Source organism: Myotis lucifugus, unplaced genomic scaffold, assembly GCF_000147115.1.
Source record: "Myotis lucifugus unplaced genomic scaffold, Myoluc2.0 scaffold_490, whole genome shotgun sequence".
NCBI lineage: Eukaryota > Metazoa > Chordata > Mammalia > Chiroptera > Vespertilionidae > Myotis > Myotis lucifugus.
Genome location: NW_005871538.1, coordinates 44,431 through 64,868, shown reverse-complemented (window position 1 = coordinate 64,868; position 20,438 = coordinate 44,431). Strand labels below are relative to the sequence as shown.

Here is a 20,438-nt window from a genome sequence, read left to right as displayed (position 1 = left end):
GTCTGTGTCCACAGGTAAGATCTTTGGTTAATCTCTTCCTGAGACCACCAAGATGGCAGCATAGGTAAACACCGGAGACTGCTGCCGCAAACAACCACTTCAAAAATACAACTAAAAGATGGATCGGACATCACCCAGAACCACAGGAAGGCTGACTGAGGAGAGGCTCTTCAACTAGAAGGAAAGACAACAGCATTCCGAGGCTCAGAGGAGGCGCAGTGTGGAAAATTTAAAGGTACGGAGGTGCGCGCGCAAAGCGGGGTGGTGGCTGAGGGCGCGGTTGTCGTTTTCAATCAGGAGGGAGTCTCAGACTCTGAGCTCCAGATCCGGGCGAGTCTCTAGGGACCCAGACTCAAACGGGAGAAGCAGGACTGTCTGAGGACTCAAACGGGAGAAGCAGGACTGTCCCTCCGAGGTTTGCAGCGGTTGCTGGGACAGAGAGGCAGAGCCCCTGGGGACGGACTGAGAGCAGCCATAACTGCTCCCTCCGCCCGCCCTGTTGAGCCCACCCCGCCCAAGCCCTGCGCAGAGCCATTTGCCGGATCGCCTCAGGCAAAGGCTAGATTAGCACCTCCCCAGAGGACAGAAGTTTTCCACACAGCTGATTCTCACAGCCAGTCGGCCTGGTGGTCAAATCCCTCTAGTATTAACTACAACAATCAAGGCTTAACTAGAACAAGACTGTGCACAAAGACCACAAGGGGGTGCACCAAGAAAGCATAAAAAATGCGGAGACAAAAAAACATGACAGAAATGGAGGATATAGAGCTAAAAAACGCAATTTTGAGGGCTTGCAATAAACTTGAGGAGAGCCTCACGAAAACTAATGAAACCCTCGATGCTATGATAAAGAAACTAGAAATTAAGCATACACGGACTGAAATAAAGAATATTATACCCAATAGCAGACCAGAGGAGCACAAAAATCAAGCCAAAGATTTGAAATGCGAAGAAGCAAAAAACACCCAACTGGAAAGCAAAATGAAAAAAGAATCCGAAAGTGTGAAGATAGTGTAAGGAGCCTCTGGGACAGCTTCAAGCGCACTAATATCAGAATTATAGGAGTGCCAGAAGATGAGAGACAGCAAGATATTGAAAACCTATTTGAAGAAATAATGGCAGAAAACTTCCCCCACCTGGTGAAAGAAATGGACTTACAGGTCCAAGTAGCGCAGAGAACCCCAAACAAAAGGAATCCAAAGAGGACCACACCAAGACACATCATAATTAAAATGCCAAGAGCAAAAGACAAAGAGAGAATCTTAAAAGCAGCAAGAGAAAGACAGTCAGTTACCTACAAGGGAGTACCCATACGACTGTCAGCTGATTTCTCAACAGAAACTTTGCAGGCCAGAAGGGAATGGCAAGAAATATTCAAAGTGATGAATACCAAGAACCTACAACCAAGATTACTTTATCCAGCAAAGCTATCATTCAGAATTGAAGGTCAGATAAAGAGCTTCACAGATAAGGAAAAGCTAAAGGAGTTCATCACCACTAAACCAGTATTATACGAAATACTGAAAGGTATCCTTTAAGAAGAGGAAAAAGAAAAAGGTAAAGATACAAATTGTGAACAACAAACATGCATCTATCAACAAGTGAATCTAAAAATCAAGTGAATAAATAATCTGATGTACAGAATGAACTGGTGATTATAATGAATCAGGGACATAGAAAGGGAATGGACAGACTATTCTTGGGGGGGAAAGGGGAATGGGAGATGCGGGAAGAGACTGCACAAAAATCATGCACCTATGGATGAGGACAGTGGGTGGGGAGTGAGGGCGGAGGGTGGGGCGGGAACTGGAAGGAGGGGAGTTATGGGGGGGAAAAAAGAGGAACAAATGTAATCTGAACAATAAAGATTTAATAAAATAAAAAAAATCTCTTCCTAACCCCCTCCCCACTTCCCTCTGAGATTCGTCAGTCTGTTTCATGCTTCTGCTTCTATTTTATTCACTGGTTTATTTTGTGCATTAGATTTCCTATTCATTTATTTTGATTTTTAGAGTTAATTGTTGATAGGTATATGTTGTCATTTTATTTTTCATATTTTTTGTCTCTTCTTTTTCTTAAAGAGTGTCCAACATTTCATGTAGTACTGGTTTGGTGGTAATGAATTCCTTTAGCTTTTTCTTGTTTGTGAAGCTCTTTATCTGACCCTCAATTCTAAATGAGAGCTTTCCTGGGTAATCTTGGTTGTAGGTTCTTACTATTCATCAATCACTTTGACTATTTCTTACCACTCCCTTCTGGCCTGCAAAGTTTCTGACTGACAGTCATATGGGCACTCCCTTATAGGCAATTAATTGCTTTTCTCTTGATGCTTTTAAGATTCTCTCTTTGTCTTTTGCTCTTGGCATTTTAATTATGATGTGTCTTGGTGTGGGCCTCTTTGGGTTCCTCTTGTTTAGGGTTCTCTGTGCTTCCTGGACTTGTAAGTTTATTTCTTTCACCAGGTAGGGGAAGTTTTCATTATTTCTTCAAATAGGTTTTCAATATCTTGCTTTCTCTCTTCTCCTTCTGGCACTGCCATAATGCAAATATTGGTACCCCTGAAGTTGTCCCAGAGGCTCCTTACACTATCTTCATATTTTTGGAATTTTTTTAAGCTCTTCTGATTGCGTGTTTTATGCTTCCTCATATTCCACAAATCATTGATTTGATTCTCAGCATCCTCTACTCTACTGTTGGATCCCTGTAAATTATTCTTTATTTTGGTTAGTATAGGCTTAATTTCGGACTGGTCTTTTTCATGTCTGTGGTATTCTCACTAAGATCCTTGAGTAACCTTATAACTATGGTTTTGAACTCTGTATCCAGTAGTTTGCTTGCTTCCATTTCTTTCATTTGTGACATGTTTCTTTGTCTCCACGTTTTGGCTGCTTCCCTGTTTTTGTTCTTTGTATGAGGTAGAGCTACTGTGTCTCCTGGAGTTGGTAGAGTGGCCTTGTGTAGTAGGTGTCCTGTAGGGCCCAGTGGCTCAGCCTCCCCAGTCACCTGAGCTAAGCACTCTGGATGTGACCCTATGTGGACTGTGTGCACAGTGTTGTTGTAGTTGAGCCTTGACTGCTGTTGGCGTCAATGGGAGGGATTGACCTCCCAGTCCAATTGGCTATGAGGACCAGCTGCAACTACAGTGGGAGAGCTGCTGTGCAGGAGACACCCTTATGGGGCAGGACTTGCTTCAGTGGGGCTTTGGTGCTCACTGAGTCTGCCCCTTGAGAGTCTCACTTGTGGACGTGTAGAGTTGTAATCTGCTATGGTCTGAAGCTGTCCATGGGTGCACTGGCTCTAGGGCAGCCGTGGGCAAACTACGGCCCGCGGGCCGGATCTGGCCCGTTTGAAATGAATAAAACTAAAAAAAAAAAAGACTGTACCCTTTTATGTAATGATGTTTACTTTGAATTTATATTAGTTCACACAAACACTCCATCCATGCTTTTGTTCCGGCCCTCCGGTCCAGTTTGAGAACCCATTGTGGCCCTCGAGTCAAAAAGTTTGCCCACCCCTGCTCTAAGGTCACCAGGGAGGTGCAAAGCCAGCCACTGCCTGGGGCCCCCTGGCAGGAGCTACAGAGGGATCTGCAAATGGTGGCTATTTGCAGTTTGTATTGGGTTTGGAGGCCCAGCTGTAAAGCAAGGCAGGCTGGTGTTAGTGGCAGGTCTTGGGCCTTTTATTGATAGGCTTGGGGTACGCTGTCACCAGTTGCAGCTTGTTTAAGAAATTTTAGCAAAGTCTGAAGCCTGAGCCAGGACAGGCCATTCATATGGAAAAGCTGCTCCAAACAGCTTGGGTGGGGCTGTGAATTGGATGAGGCAGGGTCTCAAGGAATCCCAAGGGCAGAGCAAACAGTGTGCTCTAGGCTGATGGAGACTCCCATATGGTTGCTGGTCAGACCTGTGATAGGGGAGGTCCCAGCACAAGAACAATGACCCCTGCAAGAATACCTGTCTGGGAGAAGGCCTCCGTGTCCGTTAGCCACAATCCCTGCTGGTTTTTACAGCCTGAAGTTACAGGGACTTCTCTTCCCAGCTCTGGAACCCTGGGCTGGGGGTCTGGTGTGAGGCTAGGACCCCTTGCTCCTCAAGGGAGGCCTCCATTGAGATGATCTCCCTCCCAATTAAAGAAATGGCACACACATGGTGTCAGACCAGCCCATTCCACACCTCTGCCCTCCTACCAGTCTCAACGTGCTTTCTTCTTTACTTCTCTAGTTGTAGAACTTCCATTCAGCCAGCTTTCAGGTGGTTCTGAATGATAGTTGTTCTGTATTTCAGTTGTAATTTTGATGGATTGTGGGAGGCAGCGAGTATAGGCATTTATCTATGCCACCATCTTGGTTCTTCTCACACTTCAACATTTTTCTTTTAGATACTATGTTTCTGGTTAGCATTCCAGTAAGAAATTGTACTTAAAAAATCTGTAAAAAGGTGTAAATTTACATTTAATTTTATTAAGTACTTTTACAGATGTTTTGCACTTCATTTAAAGGTCCTTCCAAGAAGATAAGTAGATTGATAATGCTTACATTTTCGTGAGTCATGATGAATTGTTACTTTTATTTTATGTGTATGTATGTGTGTGTGTGTGTGTGTGTGTGTGTGTGGAAAAAATATCCTCGGGTGAGGATTAAATATATATATTTAATGTCCTCACCCGAGGATATTTTTTCCATTGATTTTTTGAGAGAGTGGAAGGGAGGGAGGGAGAGACAGAAAGAGAGAAATGTTGATGTGAGAGGGACACATTGATTGGTTGCCTTCTGCACGTGCCCCGACCCAGGCTGGGGATCAAACCTGCAACCCAGGTATGTGCCCTTAACTGGGAATCAAACCTGTGACTCTCTGGTCCTTGGGCTGATGCTCAAACCCAGTGATGGTGAACCTTTTGAGCTCAGCATGTCAGCATTTTGAAAAACCCTAACTTAACTCTGGTGCCATGCCACATATAGAAATTTTTTGATATTTGCAACCATAGTAAAACAAAGATTTATATTTTTGATATTTATTTTATATATTTAAATGCCATTTAACAAGGAAAAATCAACCAAAAAAAATGAGTTCATGTGTCACCTCTGACAGGCGTGTCATAGGTTCACCATCACTGCTCTAACCATTGAGCATGGCCAGGGCAGAAATTTTTGCTTTTTTTAAAAAAAAATATGGTTTTGTTGATTTCAGAGAAGAAGGGAGAGAGAGAGGGAGATAGAAACATCAACGATGAGAATCATTGACTGGCTGCCTCTTGAACACCCCCTACTGGGGATCGAGCCTGCAACTAGGCATGTGCCCTGACTGGAAATGGAACTATGACTTCAATGGTTCATGGGTCAACACTCAGCCACTGGGTCACACTGGTCAGGCTGACTTTTTGCTTTTAAGGGACATGTATAAAATAAAAAGTGAAGACACACAGTTACATACGAGAGAATGTTGCTAATTTGTAAGAACAGTATTAGAAAAGTCACAGTTCTATCTTTATGTGCTACAGTTAATTAAAAATCACAAAAATACATTAAGCCAAACTATTTAAACATTCTATTCATATCAAAGAGAGACCAAGAGTGCTCTACTAATCAATGAAGAAGAGAAAGGTGATCGCCTATTACTTTGCTTCTGTTTTCTCTGGACTGAGACGCAGAAAGCCAAGTCCAAGGAGGTTGAAATGGTTATAAAATGCAAGTCTTAGGCATTTTATATATTTTTTATTGATTTTTTTACAGAAAGGAAGGAAGAGGGATAGAGAGCCAGAAACACCGATGAGAGAGAAACATCGCTCAGCTACCTCCTGCACACCCCCTACCAGGAATGTGCCCGCAACCAAGGCACATGCCCTTGACTGGAATCGAACCTGGGACCCTTCAGTCCACAGGCCGACGCTCTATCCACTGAGCCAAACCGGTTAGGGCAAGTCTTGGGCATTTTATATACACTTCAGGTTCTTGAGAATTTGCAAATACTTCCCAGTACTATCAGTGTTCATTGTGGGATAGCATATGAGAAAAGTGAAAGTCATTCTGATTTTTAAAAGGGAAAAATAGAGAGAGAAACCAAGATGGCGGCATAAGTAAACACCGGAAATTGCTGTCTCGCACAACCACTTCAAAAATACAACTAAAAGGCCGAAACTGGTTTGGCTCAGTGGATAGAGCGTCGGCCTGCGGACTGAAAGGTCCCAGGTTCGATTCTGATCAAGGGCATGTACCTTGGTTGCGGGCACATCCCCAGTAGGTGTGCAGGAGGCAGCTGATCGATGTTTCTCTCTCATCGATGTTTCTAACTCTCTATCTCTCTCCCTTCCTCTCTGTAAAAAATTAATACAATATATTTTAAAAAATACAACTAAAAGACAAAACGGACATCATCCAGAACCACAGGAGGGCTGGCTGAGTGAAAATTCTACAACTAGAAGGAAAGAGAAAAGCACACTGAGACTCAGAGGAGGTGCGGAAGTAAAGTGCAGAGGTACGGAGGCGCGAGGAAAGGGCTGGCAAATGAGGACACGGTTGTCTTTTTCAATCAAAGGGAGTCACAAGCTCCTGACTGCTCTGAACTCCAGTTCCGGGCGAGTCTCTGGGGACCCAGACTCATACGGGGAGAAACTGGACTGTCTGGCAGCGGGCGGAACTCGAGGGCGGCTTTCTCTCAGATTTGCTTGCAGCGATTACCCCGGGACACTGAGACCCGGGGCCTCTTAGGGCAGAACTGAGGATCAGCCATAGCTGTTTGCTCCGCCCTGTTGATTCCCTGAGACCTGCCCCACCCAAGCTGTGCACAGAAGCTTTTGCATATGAATGACCTGGCCCTTTGCAATCTAAAATTACCTAACAACTGCAGCTGGGTCAGAGAGACACAGAACATCCAAAAGAAGGCCTAAGGCCCCACAGCAGCTTGCATTGCTTCACAGCTGGGCCTCATCTGGGCACCTCCAAATCTCAAACAAAGAAAAGGAATCTGCAGATCTCTCTGTAGCTCCTGCTGGGTAGCCTCAAGCAGAGGCTAAATTAGCACCTCCTTAAAGATCCAAGAGCCAGTGTACCCAGTGGTCAGAGTGGGACCATCCAGATTACAGCTCCTCAGATCCATAAGGGACACACTCAGGGGGCAGACTCAGTGACCACCAAAGCCCCACTGAAGCAAGTCTTGCCCCAGAAGGTGTCTCCAGCACAGAAGTTCTCCCACTGCAGACACAGATGATTCTCACAGCCAATTAGCCTGGAGGTCAATTCCTCCCAGTGATACCAACTACAATCAAGGCTTAACTACAACAAGACTGTGCACAAAGCCCACAAAGGGGTGCACCAAGAGTGTCCACCTCAGGTAATTGGGGAGGCTGAGCCACTGGGCCCTATAGGACACCTAGCACAGAAAGCCACACTATCAACACAGGGGAGCATAAAAATGCGGAGACAAAGAAACAGATCACAAATGAAAGAAATAGAGGGAAGCAAACTACTGGATATAGAGTTAAAAACCACCATTGTAAGGTTTTTCAAGAATTTTCTACAAACCGCCGATAAATTTAGTGAGACCCTCAATAAATCTAGTGAGACCCTCGAGGATATGAAAAAGGACCAAATAGAAATTAAGCATACACTGACTGAAATAAAGAATATTATACAGAGATCCAACAGCAGACTAGAGGATCGCAAGAATCAAGTTAAAGATTTGAAATATGAAGAAGTAAAAAACACCCAACCGGAAAAGCAAAAAGAAAAAAGAATCCAAAAATATGAAGATAGTGTAAGGGACAACTTCAGGCGAACCAACATCCGAATTATAGGGGTGCCAGAAGAAGAGAGAGAGCAAGATATTGAAAACCTATTTGAAGAAATAATGACAGAAAACTTCCCCTACCTGGTGAAAGAAATAGACTTACAAGTCCAGGAAGTGCAGAGAACCCCAAACAAAAGGAATCCAAAGAGGACCACACCAAGACACATCATAATTAAAATGCCAAGAGCAAAAGACAAAGAGAGAATCTTAAAAGCAGCAAGAGAAAAACAGTTAGTTACCTACAAGGGAGTACCCATAAGATTGTCAGATGATTTCTCAACAGAAACTGTGCAGGCCAGAAGGGAGTGGCAAGAAATATTCAAAGTGATGAATACCAAGAACCTACAACCAAGATTACTTTATCCAGCAAAGCTATCATTCAGAATTGAAGGTCAGATAAAGAGCTTCACAGATAAGAAAAAGCTAAAGGAGTTCATCACCACCAAACCAGTATTATATGAAATGCTGAAAGGTATTCTTTAAGAAGAGGAAGAAGAAAAAGGTAAAGATACAAATTAGGAACAACAAGTACATACTATCAACAAGTGAATCTAAAAATCAAGTGAATAAAAAATCTGATGAACAGAATAAACTGGTGAATATAATAGAATCAGGGGCATAGAAAGGGAGTGGACTGACAATTCTCGGGGGGAAAGGGGTGTGGGAGTGCAGGAAGACACTGGACAAAAATTGTATACCTATGGATGAGGACATTGGGGGGGTGAGGGCAGAGGGTGGGGTGGGAACCGGGTGGAGGGGAGCTATGGGGGAAAAAAAAGGAACAACTGTAATAATCTGAACAATAAAGATTTAATTAAAAAATAAATAAAAAGGAAAAATATTATTGATTTCACAAATCTACACACTGGCGGGAGACTATCCTTAACCCCTGGCTTAAAAATTTTAGAAATTTTTATAAAAGGGATACCCTATGAGCAATTAATTAAACAGCCAGCAAGAATTCATGAAAAACAAATGTTAACTTAAACCAGCAGTCAATTTCAGACCTCAGGTTACTGCTGTGCCACGCGCATGGACAGTCCCTGAAGCACAGTGCTCACAGGACTGACTCACTGAAGGAAAGAATGCGGACTCCAATCCTCTTTCCAAAGTGTTACTACTGACAAAGAGTTAATGTGAAAGCAATTTGTATATCACAAAACATTCTGAAGTGCTTTAATAACAGCATCCTTGACTGTAAGCTGGCAGGCCTATCTGGTGCAGAGATGTGGAAGTCATTCCTTTGGTCATTCAACAGATATTTACCGAATCCTTCTATATGGCAGTTCACAAAATAGACTACATTTATGTCTTCATGGAGCTCACATGCCAAGTGGGGGAGATGGCCAGTAAAGATATTAATAAAAAATGTATGTCAGATAGTGAAAACCACTGTGGAGAAGCTGAAATGGAGGCACGAGGGGGAGGGGACCTGGCGGGAGTCCAAGGACAGCCACCTGAAAATGAGGCTGCACACAGGAAGGAGCCATGCAGATGTCTGGAAAACAGTCATAATATTCTTATGGACAAAATGAGGACATATGGGTGCATATCAGTGCTTTTAGGGTTACTCCAAACAAACAAGGATTATTCTCCAGCAGTGCTGACTGACAGGGACCTGAGGGAGTTCTTAGCGCTGCGTAGTGCAGCTCTGATCCGAGCTCTGCACCGTTAACATTAATCATGACTCGACACAAAAAACTGGCTAATTAAATTTTAGGATGACACAAAGCTGGGAAAGAAATTGCAACCCTTGGAATACAGAAACAGCTTTCAGAAAGGTCTTCAAGGGCAAAGTGATCACTCAGGCTTAACAAGACAAAGCTCTGATGTCCAGAATGTACTCTGTAGAGCACACAATAAGGAGATGTGGCTCAAGCGATAATACATGAAAGAAAGAACTTCTCCGGGCTTTCTGTTGACACTGACCCCAACCTGAGTGTGGTGATATGGCTGCTCCCCCAAAACTAATAAATTATTAAGGAACTGTTAAGTAACGTTTTTAGGACTAGGGTAAAGGACACTTCCCTCCAATTCTACAATGGCCAGATCACATGGAGAGTATTTTGTTCAGTTCTGAGAATCAAAATTTAAGAGTGATTGAAATACAGATTCATCTAGATAGCACCTGGGATTAAATCCAGGTCAGAAGGAAACTGGTTGAAGAGCCAGGGGTGGTAGCTGGGAGTCTGGGGGCAGGCGGTAGCCATCTTCAAATAGGGAAAGGGCTCCTGTGGAGGCAGAACTGGAGCCCGGGGGCAGAAGCAGCAGGGGAGGAGTTTTGGTTGATCACCTAAGAAAATGTCAGTCATTCCAGGGTGGATGCTGAGACTCCCCCGTCATCCGATAACTGCCCTGGGGGCCAGGGATGGCTGCAGTGAGGCCGCAGGGGGCTGGCGTAGGGCTCCCTAACTGATGTCATCGACTAGTCTCTCTTTCTAGCAAGGCTGAGGAAGAGGAAGTGCTGTCAGTAAAGGTTTATTTTTTTCACTTAAATTTTCTTACATTTTTTTGTACTAATTTTTCTATTGTTCCAATTTCCCTATTAGTTACTTGTTTGAACATTTTTTGATATTTACAATAATCTTCAATTATATATATTATTGTAAGAAAGGTAGCAAAATCCTATTTAATAAAGAGTTACTATGCAAATTGACCATCACTTCAACACACAAGATGGCCACCCCACATGTGGACACAAGATGGCCGGCAGGGGAGGGCAGTTGTGGGCAATCAGGCCAGCAGGGGAGGACAGTTGGGAGCAACCAGGCCGGCAGAGGAGGGCAGTTGGGGGGGACCAGCCCTGCAGGGGAGGGCAGTTAGGGTGACCAGGCCAGAAGAGGAGGGCAGGTGGATATCCCTCAAGGGGTCCCAGATTGGAGAGGGTACAGGCTGGGCTGAGGGACAAACCCCCTGCATGAATTTCGTGCACCGGGCCTCTAGTATTATATAAAAAAAGAGCCACATTTAGTATTAAGAAGGTAACTGAAATTACTACATCTGCTGTCTTTAGATGCCTTCATCTTTTCCGTTATACAAAATTAATTCAAAGTAAAAACAAATTAACTCAAAAGCATAAAATGATACAACTTTTAGAAGATAACCTAGAAGAAAATCTCCAATACCTATGTTTACTGAAGAGCGCTTAGTCATAACAGCGAAAGTATGATCCTAAAAGAAAAACATGGCAAGTTAAACTTCATCAAATGAAAGATTTTGCTTTGTGAAAGACCCTGTTTAAGGAATGAAAAGAATAAGCTATGGACCGGGAGAAAATATTTGCAAACTACGTATCTGATGAAGGACTCATATCAAGAAAACAGATATAACTCTCAAAACTGACAGTAAAGAAAACCTCAAAAATCCCATTAGAAAATGGCTTCAGACATAGACATTTCCCTGAAAAGGTACATAGATGACACATAGCACATGAGAGGGTGTTCATCATTAGCTATTAAGAAGATGCAAATTAAGACCACAAAGAGCTATTACAATACATTTATCAGAACAGCCAAAATAAAAACCAGTGGTAACACCGAACGCTGGTGAGGATGTGGAAAGCTGGGTCTTAGGATGCATTGCTGGTGGAATATAAAATGGTGCAGCCACTTTGGAAAGTAGTTGGGTAAAATAGTTCTTAACAAGCTAAACGTACTCTTACCATGTGACCAAAGAGTTGGGCATCGATCCTAGAGGAATGAAAACTAATGTTCATTCAAAAAGTTGCACAGGATTGTTCGTGGAAACTTTCTAGTAATTGCTAAAGACTGGAATGACCTATGTCTCTCAACTGGCGAATAAACAAGGGGGTATTCCCATACTGTGGGTTACTATTCAGCAGTAAACAAAGAACAATTACTGATGCAAGTAACAACTTGGATGGATCTCAAAGGCATTATGCTAAGTAAACAAAGCCAATCTCAATACATCCCACACTGCATGTTTCTATTTATAAAGCATCCTCCAAATGACGAAATGAGAGATGGAACACTGATGGTGGTTTCCAGGGCCCAGGGACGGTGCAGAGCAGGGAGAGTGTGGTGGGAAGGAGCAGCATGAGTGTTCTCTGTGGCATGGGGCACTGTGCACAGGTGACCAAGTGACACAGAACTACATGTGTCCATCATACCAATGCCAAATTCTTGCTCTTGAAATTGTACTATCATTATGTGTGATGCAACCATTGGCAGAAACTGAGTGAAGGACACATGGGACCTCTCTGTATTATCCTGGCAACTTTGTATGAATTTATAACCATTTCAAAATGAAATTTAAAAAGGTGTGCTCCACAATTTCAATCAAGAATGTAATTCTTTTCGTATTTTGTGCTGTAATAGGTCTATCTCTGTACCGTAATAGGGCCATGGAAAAGGGAGAGAGATTCATTTGGCCAGGTGAAAAAATAACTAATGTCTTTTCAAAGCTACTAATCACAAAGATACACATAACTTTTAAAAAAAAGTAATGACCTTAACATGAAATTCATTATCCAGTAAGATATTCTGAGTCTTCAGGTCATGATGCAGTAGAGGAGGGTTCATATTATGCAGGTAGTTCACGCCCAGTGCGATTTCATGCAGGATGCGAAATCTCAGCGGCCAGGCGACTTCCGGATATTCTGTTTTCTTCATATATGCAAGAAGACACAAAACCAAAATCAGTGGCCAAATTCCCATACATTCACACTTAGGAATTAAATATTCCATGAGAAATACAGCATAAACTAAGGTCAAAACATATGCTCATTTTTTTAACATAGTAACAAATTTGACATCAACATCCCTGTATCCTATTTCCCTTACTTTTTAGAGAAAATAACTTCATAGTGTTGATATTTATTCCCTTTTAGTCTATATTGGTAATGTAACTACATGATATCGGTTCTTCTTTTTTCAGTTGACACAGTTTCAATTACTTTTTAATCTATGTAACACTCACACAGGTACACACATACCCACACCCATCTCCCCATTTTGTGGCTTATAGCAAGTAGACTGTGCACACACATGAGCACACACACACATAATTGTTTCTAGTACATACCAAACCATTTATTCAAATTAATGTTTTAATTTTCTGATTAATATAAAACTAATCATTATACCCATTAAAAAGTATGACCATATTATATTTATTAACTAAGCATTAATATCTCATACTTTTATTCATATAATTAATTTATTTGCATTTCAACTTGAAAAATTAGCCTTGAATTTTGTTTTTAAGAAGGAGACAACGTTCATCTTTATTTATAAAGCATATATAATAAAGACATTTAAAGCAATGTTTTATATTTCTTGGTACTTACAAGTGATATCCATTTGAACTTTCATTAAATCAATTCCGAACATAAAAATTAATGCAGAACCTCAGGAAAATGAGTATACTCAGAAAAATTAGATACTTTGGGAAGATTCTGCAGTGACTCATCAGGCACCATGCCACTGGGCATATTTTTCTACATGACAGGAAGCAGTATGCTTCTACTGAAAGCTCCAAACTGTTCTTGAGATTTTTTTTTTCTGCAAATGGATCAGCTTATAGTTCAGTGATCACCTGGCATGAAAGTGGGTCAAACTTTTGCGCTTACACTGTATTTTGACTTATTTCAGCAATCTTTCATGAGGGTGGGGAAGGGTGCTTCAAGACAAACCCACCCTAATAATGCGATACAGGAAACCAAAAGAAACACAAATACTCATGTCGCACATTAGTTCCTCCGATATATACAGAGCCCCGTCCACTCAGCAACTGAATCTTTTACTCCATAAAAAGGTAACTTTCTAAAAATTATGTAGGTGACAGGAGGAAGAAGTCCTCTCTGCACATGTGTGAAATGGGAACTTCTGGTCACGGCTCCTTCCAGGAATTAGCAGTCCCCTGTGGAGGCTCTAGGATTCTAGAGGCTCAGACCTGGCTGCCAGAATATCTACTGGGTGCTGGGGGTGGGAAGTAAACATTAGAATTCCTACTTATTTCTCAAAAAGAAACTGTGCTGGATTAATACTTGCATCTTGGCTGCAGTGGTAGTTACACACACCTCACACACCCACCCCATCCTGCTTGAGATGCTCACACCATACACAGAACGTGATGTGTCCCAGGCAAAGAGGAAGTCCCTCCCCGAGAGGCTGTGCTGCCAGCAGCTCCCTTTCTCCCATCAGAACACTGATGGATAGGGATTTAGGATTTTACCTTATATTACCAAGTTTTAACTAAACCAACCTCGCTAAATAGACTGTTGTTGTTTTTTAATATATTTTTATTGATTTCAGAGATGAGGGAAGAAGGAGAGAGAGATAGAAACATCAATGATGAGAGAGAATCATTGATCAGCTGCCCCCTGCACGCCCCCTACTGGGGACCGAGCACACAACTTGGGCATGTGCCCTTGACTGCAATCGAACCCGGACCCTTCAGTCCCCAGGTTGATGCTCTATCCACTGCTAGGGCTAGCTAGACTGAGCGTTTTTGTTTTTGTTTTTTTAAATATATTTTATTGATTTTTTACAGAGAGGAAGGGAGAGAGATAGAGAGTCAGAAACATCGATCAGCCACCTCCTGCACATTTCCTACTGGGGATGCGCCCGCAACCCAGGTACATGCCCTTGACCGGAATCGAACCTGGGACCTTCCAGTCCACAGGCCGATGCTCTATCCACTGAGCCAAACCGGTTTCGGCATAGACTGAGCGTTTTAAAAAGAGAAACTGCAGGTTGGAGATCATACCAACTCAAGCAAACAGCCATAGATGCATACACATATTTTGAGAATGAGGATCCCCAAATTTGTTTACTGATGGGATTCACAATCAAAGCCAGAGTAACTGGTACCTTGAGAAAAAAAGTAAATAGCTCACACCACTGTCAATCATGGAAAAGCCAATGCATCTGGCACTCAGAGATAGATTTATGTGGCCTAGTAATTCAGGATTTTATGAACTGGTACTATTGACATTTAGTTTGAATCCTAAATTGTCTTTAACATAATATAAAATCTGACCTGTGGACAGTGGACCATGCAGTGTGCCCTTTACCTTCTCTTTCTCTTATGCCTACCTGATTATACACGTGGAGAGTGGAATTCAGTGTAGAACACAGTAACCTAAGCAAAAGAACCTCTATTCCTTAGCAGACAAGGCCTGACTTCACATTATTCTTAACAACACAAAAGAAGCCATAGATGGTGAAACTTTAGCACCACGTTGTTTTTCATTATTCTTATTGTGATTCATCCATATTTATCCCCAAATAACCAAAGCACTTTATAGCTTCATTAACAGAATTACAGCCACTGAAAATGTACAACACTTACCCTATGTAGGAGTTCATTTAATGATCCATTTGGCATGTATTCAGTAACTATTCCCAAAAATTCAGGCTCATTGCAAATTCCCAAAATTGGAAGAATGTAACTAAATCTAGCTTTGTGTAAAATTTCAGCTTCTCTTAAGACATCATTTCTTTCACTAAAGAAAAAAAAAGCATAATTATTTTAAAGTAATGGAAAATACACAATTATCATGCCCATGATATTAAGTTAGCCTGGACTTTTTCAGTAATCAGCTTTTGACTTCTTGTAAATTATGCAACTCTCTGTCCTTTAGTTTCATCATATTTAAAGTAGGGAAAACACCTACCCTGTATAGTCTACAGACCAAAATAACTTCTATAAGCCACTGACAGAAAAAAGTGCTACGCCTAGGCTATCATTATGATACTTTTCTAGGAAAAGGAAAGAACACTATGGGTAAGTTTATAAAGTCTATAGTATTAGAACGATTGGTGTGTGAACTAATTAAACTATTAAATTTATGTTGTATTAAAACAATCAGATCTGATTCAATTATATTAAATTTATAGTTGCATACCATGTAATATTTCCCCAAATATCCTGACTATTGAGACATCTCAATGTAGATTTAAATAACGAGGTACTAGCTGCATGAGGGCCAATGCTCCTGAGGAATTATCCTCTGGGACCCAGGAAGAGACCACTGAGAGCAGGTGAGTGCTTCTAACAGATGCCTGGGCGGGGTGGGGGGGGGGGGAAATCAGGGTCCAGGTCCATTTGCTTATTCTTACATAAAACAAATAAATATGGAACCTTCATTAAGAATAAAAAGTGCTCAGCATTATGGAGAATATAAAGATGAAAAAGAACACAGTCTGTGCTCTCAAGCTGCCCGGAAATCTTTTTAAAGAAAAATAAATACTCATTGTGGTTTTGATTTGCATTTTCCTGGTGGTAAGTGATGTTGAACACCTTTTCAAATACCTGGTGGTCAGTGTATGCCTTTGGATGTGTTAATTATCTCGATTTGGTAACATTTCACAATATATGTATATCAAATCATCATGCAGTATACTTTAAATACCAGTCATATATATATGCAGTCCATGGACCATACAGGATGGTGGTCCTGTAGATTGTAACGGACCCGAAAAATTCCTATGGCTTAGTGACACTGCAGCCATCCTGAGGTTTAACCCTCTGCTGTTTTATACAGTAACATGCTGCACAGCTTGTAGCCCAGGGGCAATGGGCTCTGCCATGCAGCACAGGTGAGCAGCACGCTGCCCCACCAGGTCTGTGTAAGTGTCTTTCTGATGTTCGTACGACAACAGAATCATCTAAGGATGCATTTCTTATACTGTATCCCTGTCATTAAGTGGCACACGATTGTATACAATTATATTTGTACTAGAGGCCCAGTGCACAAAAATGTGTGCACTCGGGGGCGGGGGGGGGGGTCCCTCAGCCTGGCCTATGCCCTCTTGCAGTCTGGGACCCCTCGGAGGATGTCCACCTGTTGGCTTAGGCCCACTCCCTGGGGGATCGGGCCCAAGCTGACAGTCAGACATCCCTCTGGCAGCCCAGCAGTCCTCAGGGGATGTCCACTTACCAGCAGGGAGCAGACCTAAGCTGCAGTTGGACATCCTTAGTGCTGCTGAGGAGGCGGGAAAGGCTCCCGCCACCACCACTGTGCTGGCAGCCATCAGCCTGGCTTGTGGCTGAGCAGAGCTCCCCCTGTGGGAGCGCACTAACCACCAGGGGACAGCTCCTGCATTGAGCGTCTGCCCCCTGGTGGTCAGTGTGTGTCATAGTGACCAGTCATTGCCAGTCGTTCTGCTGTTAGGGTCAGTTTGCATATTACCCTTCTATTATATAGGATAGAGGCCTGGTACACGGGTGGGGGCCGGCTGGTTTGCCCTGAAGGGTGTCCCGGATCAGGGTGGAGGTCCCACTGGGGTGCCTGGCCAGCTTGGGTGAGGGGCTGATGGCTGTTTTCAGGCTGGCCACACCCCCTTTAGGGTAGGGGGTCCCCAATGGGGTGCCTGGCCAGTCTGGGTGAGGGGCTGAGGGCCGCTTTCAGGCTGGCCAAGCCCCCGGCGATGGAAGCTCCCAGCCTCTCCTTTTTTTCTTTTCTTTTTTTTATTCTGAGATTTATTTACCTTCTATAATTGAAACTTTGTAGCCTTGAGTGGAGCTCAGAGCCGGCCAGGGCGGGTGAGAAGCTTGGCTTCCTCCATCACCAGGGGCAAACCAAGCCTCCTACTCGCTCCAGCTCTGTGGCCACAGCCCGCTGAAAGCAGGTATCTGGGGTTTATTTATCTTTTATAATTAAAACTTTGTTGCCTTGAGTGGAGCTCAGAGCTGGCCGCGGCAGGTGGGAAGCTTGGCTTCCTCCATCACTGGGGCAACCAAGCCTCCTGCTCACTCCATCTCCGTGGCTGCCGGCCGCCATGTTGGTTGGGTTAATTTGATAATAGTCGCTCTGATTGGCTGGTGGGCGTGGCTTAAGGCATAGCAAAGGTATGGTCAATTTTTATGTTTGTCTTTTATTAGTGTAGATACAATTATTCATTAATAAAGTTAAAAATAAGGAAAGAAATTTAAAAAGAAAAATAAACACAAAATATAAGGCAATTATTCATTAATAAAATTAAAAATAAGGAATTTAAAAAAATTAAAACTTATAAGGCAGATGTGATTAGTGCCACACATATACAAACACACACACATAACTAAATGAATAAATAGAGGACTGAGGGAACACAGAGAAAAGATAGGAAACACTGAGTCACTAGTCTTCAGAGAGGTGGATTTCAACTACACTTTATGAATGGAGAGAATCTCAGCCTTTGGAGAAAGGGCATCTAAGGCTCATGTGGCCTCCAAGATGAGAGGGACCTTGCCTTTTTCATCTGTGAATCCCCAGGACTGGACCAGTGCCTGGCACTAAGTAGAGGTTTAATAGATAAGCAACAAATGTATTCAAGGAAGTTAGAGCGAGGGCTCAGTTTCCTGTGAATCAGGCCGTGTAGCAGTGGTGAAAAGGGTGGAGGTGACCAGGGCAGCAGGGCCATGTCTCAGTCTTAAAGCCGGATGAGGGCGTTGACACTTTATTTGCTAGTCTCTGAGTTGTGAATGCAGGTTTTTAAGCAGAGAAATGACATAAGCAGAACCAACTTTTAGGATTCACTGGCAGCAGGATGTAGGATCAGCAGAAAGAGGTAGAGTTTGAGTCAGGCGTTAGCTACAATACTAGTTAAGATGTGGAGCAATGTAAGCCTGAAACTATAAAGGCCACAGTGGAAATGGAAAGGAAAACATCAGCTGACTAGGATGTCCAGGCTGCTGTGGTGGTGACTGACTCTGAGATGAAAAAAAAGAAAGAAAAGGAAAAAAAGAAAGAAAAGAAAGAAGAAAGAAAGGAAGAAAGAAAGAAAGAAAGAAAGAAAGAAAGAGTAAGTTAGTTAGTTGAAGATGCCATCAGTGTTCACCCGGGATGAATGGGTTGGTAGCAGCACTAACAGAAGAGAACCATGGCAAGAAGCCTGCTAGGTAAGTGATGGTGATGAGTCTGTCACCAGGCTCTGCAAGAATGGCTGTTGCAATAAGAAAAGCAGCAGACCTTCCAGACCAGATAATGAGGCCTGCTTTAAAAATAAACAAAGAGAAGAACAAGCCAAAAACCTTAGTCATTTATGTTTTGAATAAATGATTATATATATATTTACATGTTTAAAATTGAAGACTTGGAAGAGGACACACCCTTTTCTTCAGCCACTTTATATCCCAACTGTGAAGCAACCAATTAAATCAGTTTGTGAGACCAGTTTTAATTAAACCTACATTCCCTACGTTAAAACAGTTCTGTATTCCCAACAAAACAGTTACTGGGCAGGACGCAGGCAGGGAGATGGGAGATGGGATCGACCTGAGACTCCTGGACACTCTGACAAAGAACCACAGACAGACGAGCACCTGGGGGAGTCTCAGTCATGCGGGGGAGTCTCGGTGGCACTGCCCTCCTCCCAGGGTGGGTATGCGGTATTCTTCCTTCTACTCTGCCCTACTGTGTGTCAGCCACTTCACAGGCACTATCATAGTAGATCACCCCTAAAGGTGGGTTCATTATCCCACTGTACTCTGAGGGCTCTGAGGCTCCAGTAGACTCATACTTTTCTAGAGGTTACACCAAGAGCAAGTGGCAGGGTGGAGTCAGATTTGAATTGCCCTCCTGGGACTCTAAAGCCTGTGTGTGATCAGAGAAGAAGGGAGATTCTTAAAATCAGGTTTGGGGAATTTTGAGTGAGTGGGAAAACAGAAAAAGCCAAAACAGTTTAAAATAGGGTTTTATATTTTTAAACATAAGACTGTGAAATACAGCTTCTATAGACATACCACCAAAATTACCAGCCAAAAAACTATGGCGTCTACAGGGTGTTTGAAGAACCAACCGGACCCATCTACTCATCAGGCGTTGGGAGAGTGTTGGGGACAGAAATCAGGTGATGGAGAAGGACTGACCAATCCCTAAACGCAAACTGGTTTTCTTTCCAGTGATCCCAAAGCACATGCAGACATCACCCAGCCCGGAGCCCGGAGGTCCACGCCTGCACTGTCCGCGCTCTAAGCGAGGCAGAGCCCGCGGCCGCCTCCACAGCCCGGCCCGGCCCAGACTCTGCAAATCCTCCGCTGATGTCCCATCCCAGGAGGCAAGTGGGAGGGAAGCTCGTGATGCCTGCGTCCCACAGTCTCATGGCGGCTTTGATGACAGTTAGTTTCCTACCCACTGAGTGGAGAGTTTTAGGTGATGAAAAGTGTGAGTGGGGAAGGAAAGGGAACTCCCTCTTCATTCCTTGGCCTCAAGTGGCACAAACTTTCATTAAAACCCACGCGGGAGGCTGTTTGCGGTAGAATAACTCTAACGGGGCCTCGGCGCTGGACCCCACGCATCGGCAGAGTCCACTGCACAGCACACCCACCCCCCACCTGCACGCGCCGGCCGCGGTTACCTCCGCGCACTCGGCCTGAACTGGCAGAAGCCACGGCCACACCCAGTGTTGACGAGGCCGGGATCCGCGTGAGCCGGGAGGGAACCGCCTTCGGTGTCGCAGGCCTCCCGTGAGCGAGACCTGGGCCTGATACCAGGGCAGCCGGTACGGGCCGCCCGCGGGGCCGTGGGCTCGGGGCCGTGGGCTCAGCAGGGACCGGACCGCTGAGCAACGCGGGGTCGCGGCTGCGCGTGGCTGCAGCGCTTCTGGAAACAGAAACTAGTCCCGCTTCCCCAAACCATGCTCGCGCATCGCCCTGCGTCGCGGGACATGCGGGCGTACCGCGCTTCCGGTCGCGTGGGAGTCGGGTCCA

At 43.7% G+C, this 20,438-nt stretch overlaps 1 protein-coding gene across 1 annotated transcript in view; it reads right to left on the bottom strand.

Moving 5' to 3' along the window:
• The window catches only part of RIPK2 (receptor interacting serine/threonine kinase 2), a 42,551-nt gene that overhangs the window by 20,618 nt on the left and 1,495 nt on the right, over window positions 1–20,438 (bottom strand). The window contains exons 2-5 of the mRNA XM_023744834.1: window positions 20,087–20,344; window positions 18,806–18,867; window positions 15,096–15,249; window positions 12,251–12,406 (exon numbers count right to left, since the gene is read on the bottom strand). Of these exons, the coding sequence (XP_023600602.1) occupies window positions 12,251–12,406; window positions 15,096–15,249; window positions 18,806–18,867; window positions 20,087–20,344 (630 nt within the window). The remainder of the gene's footprint in view (window positions 1–12,250; window positions 12,407–15,095; window positions 15,250–18,805; window positions 18,868–20,086; window positions 20,345–20,438) is intronic.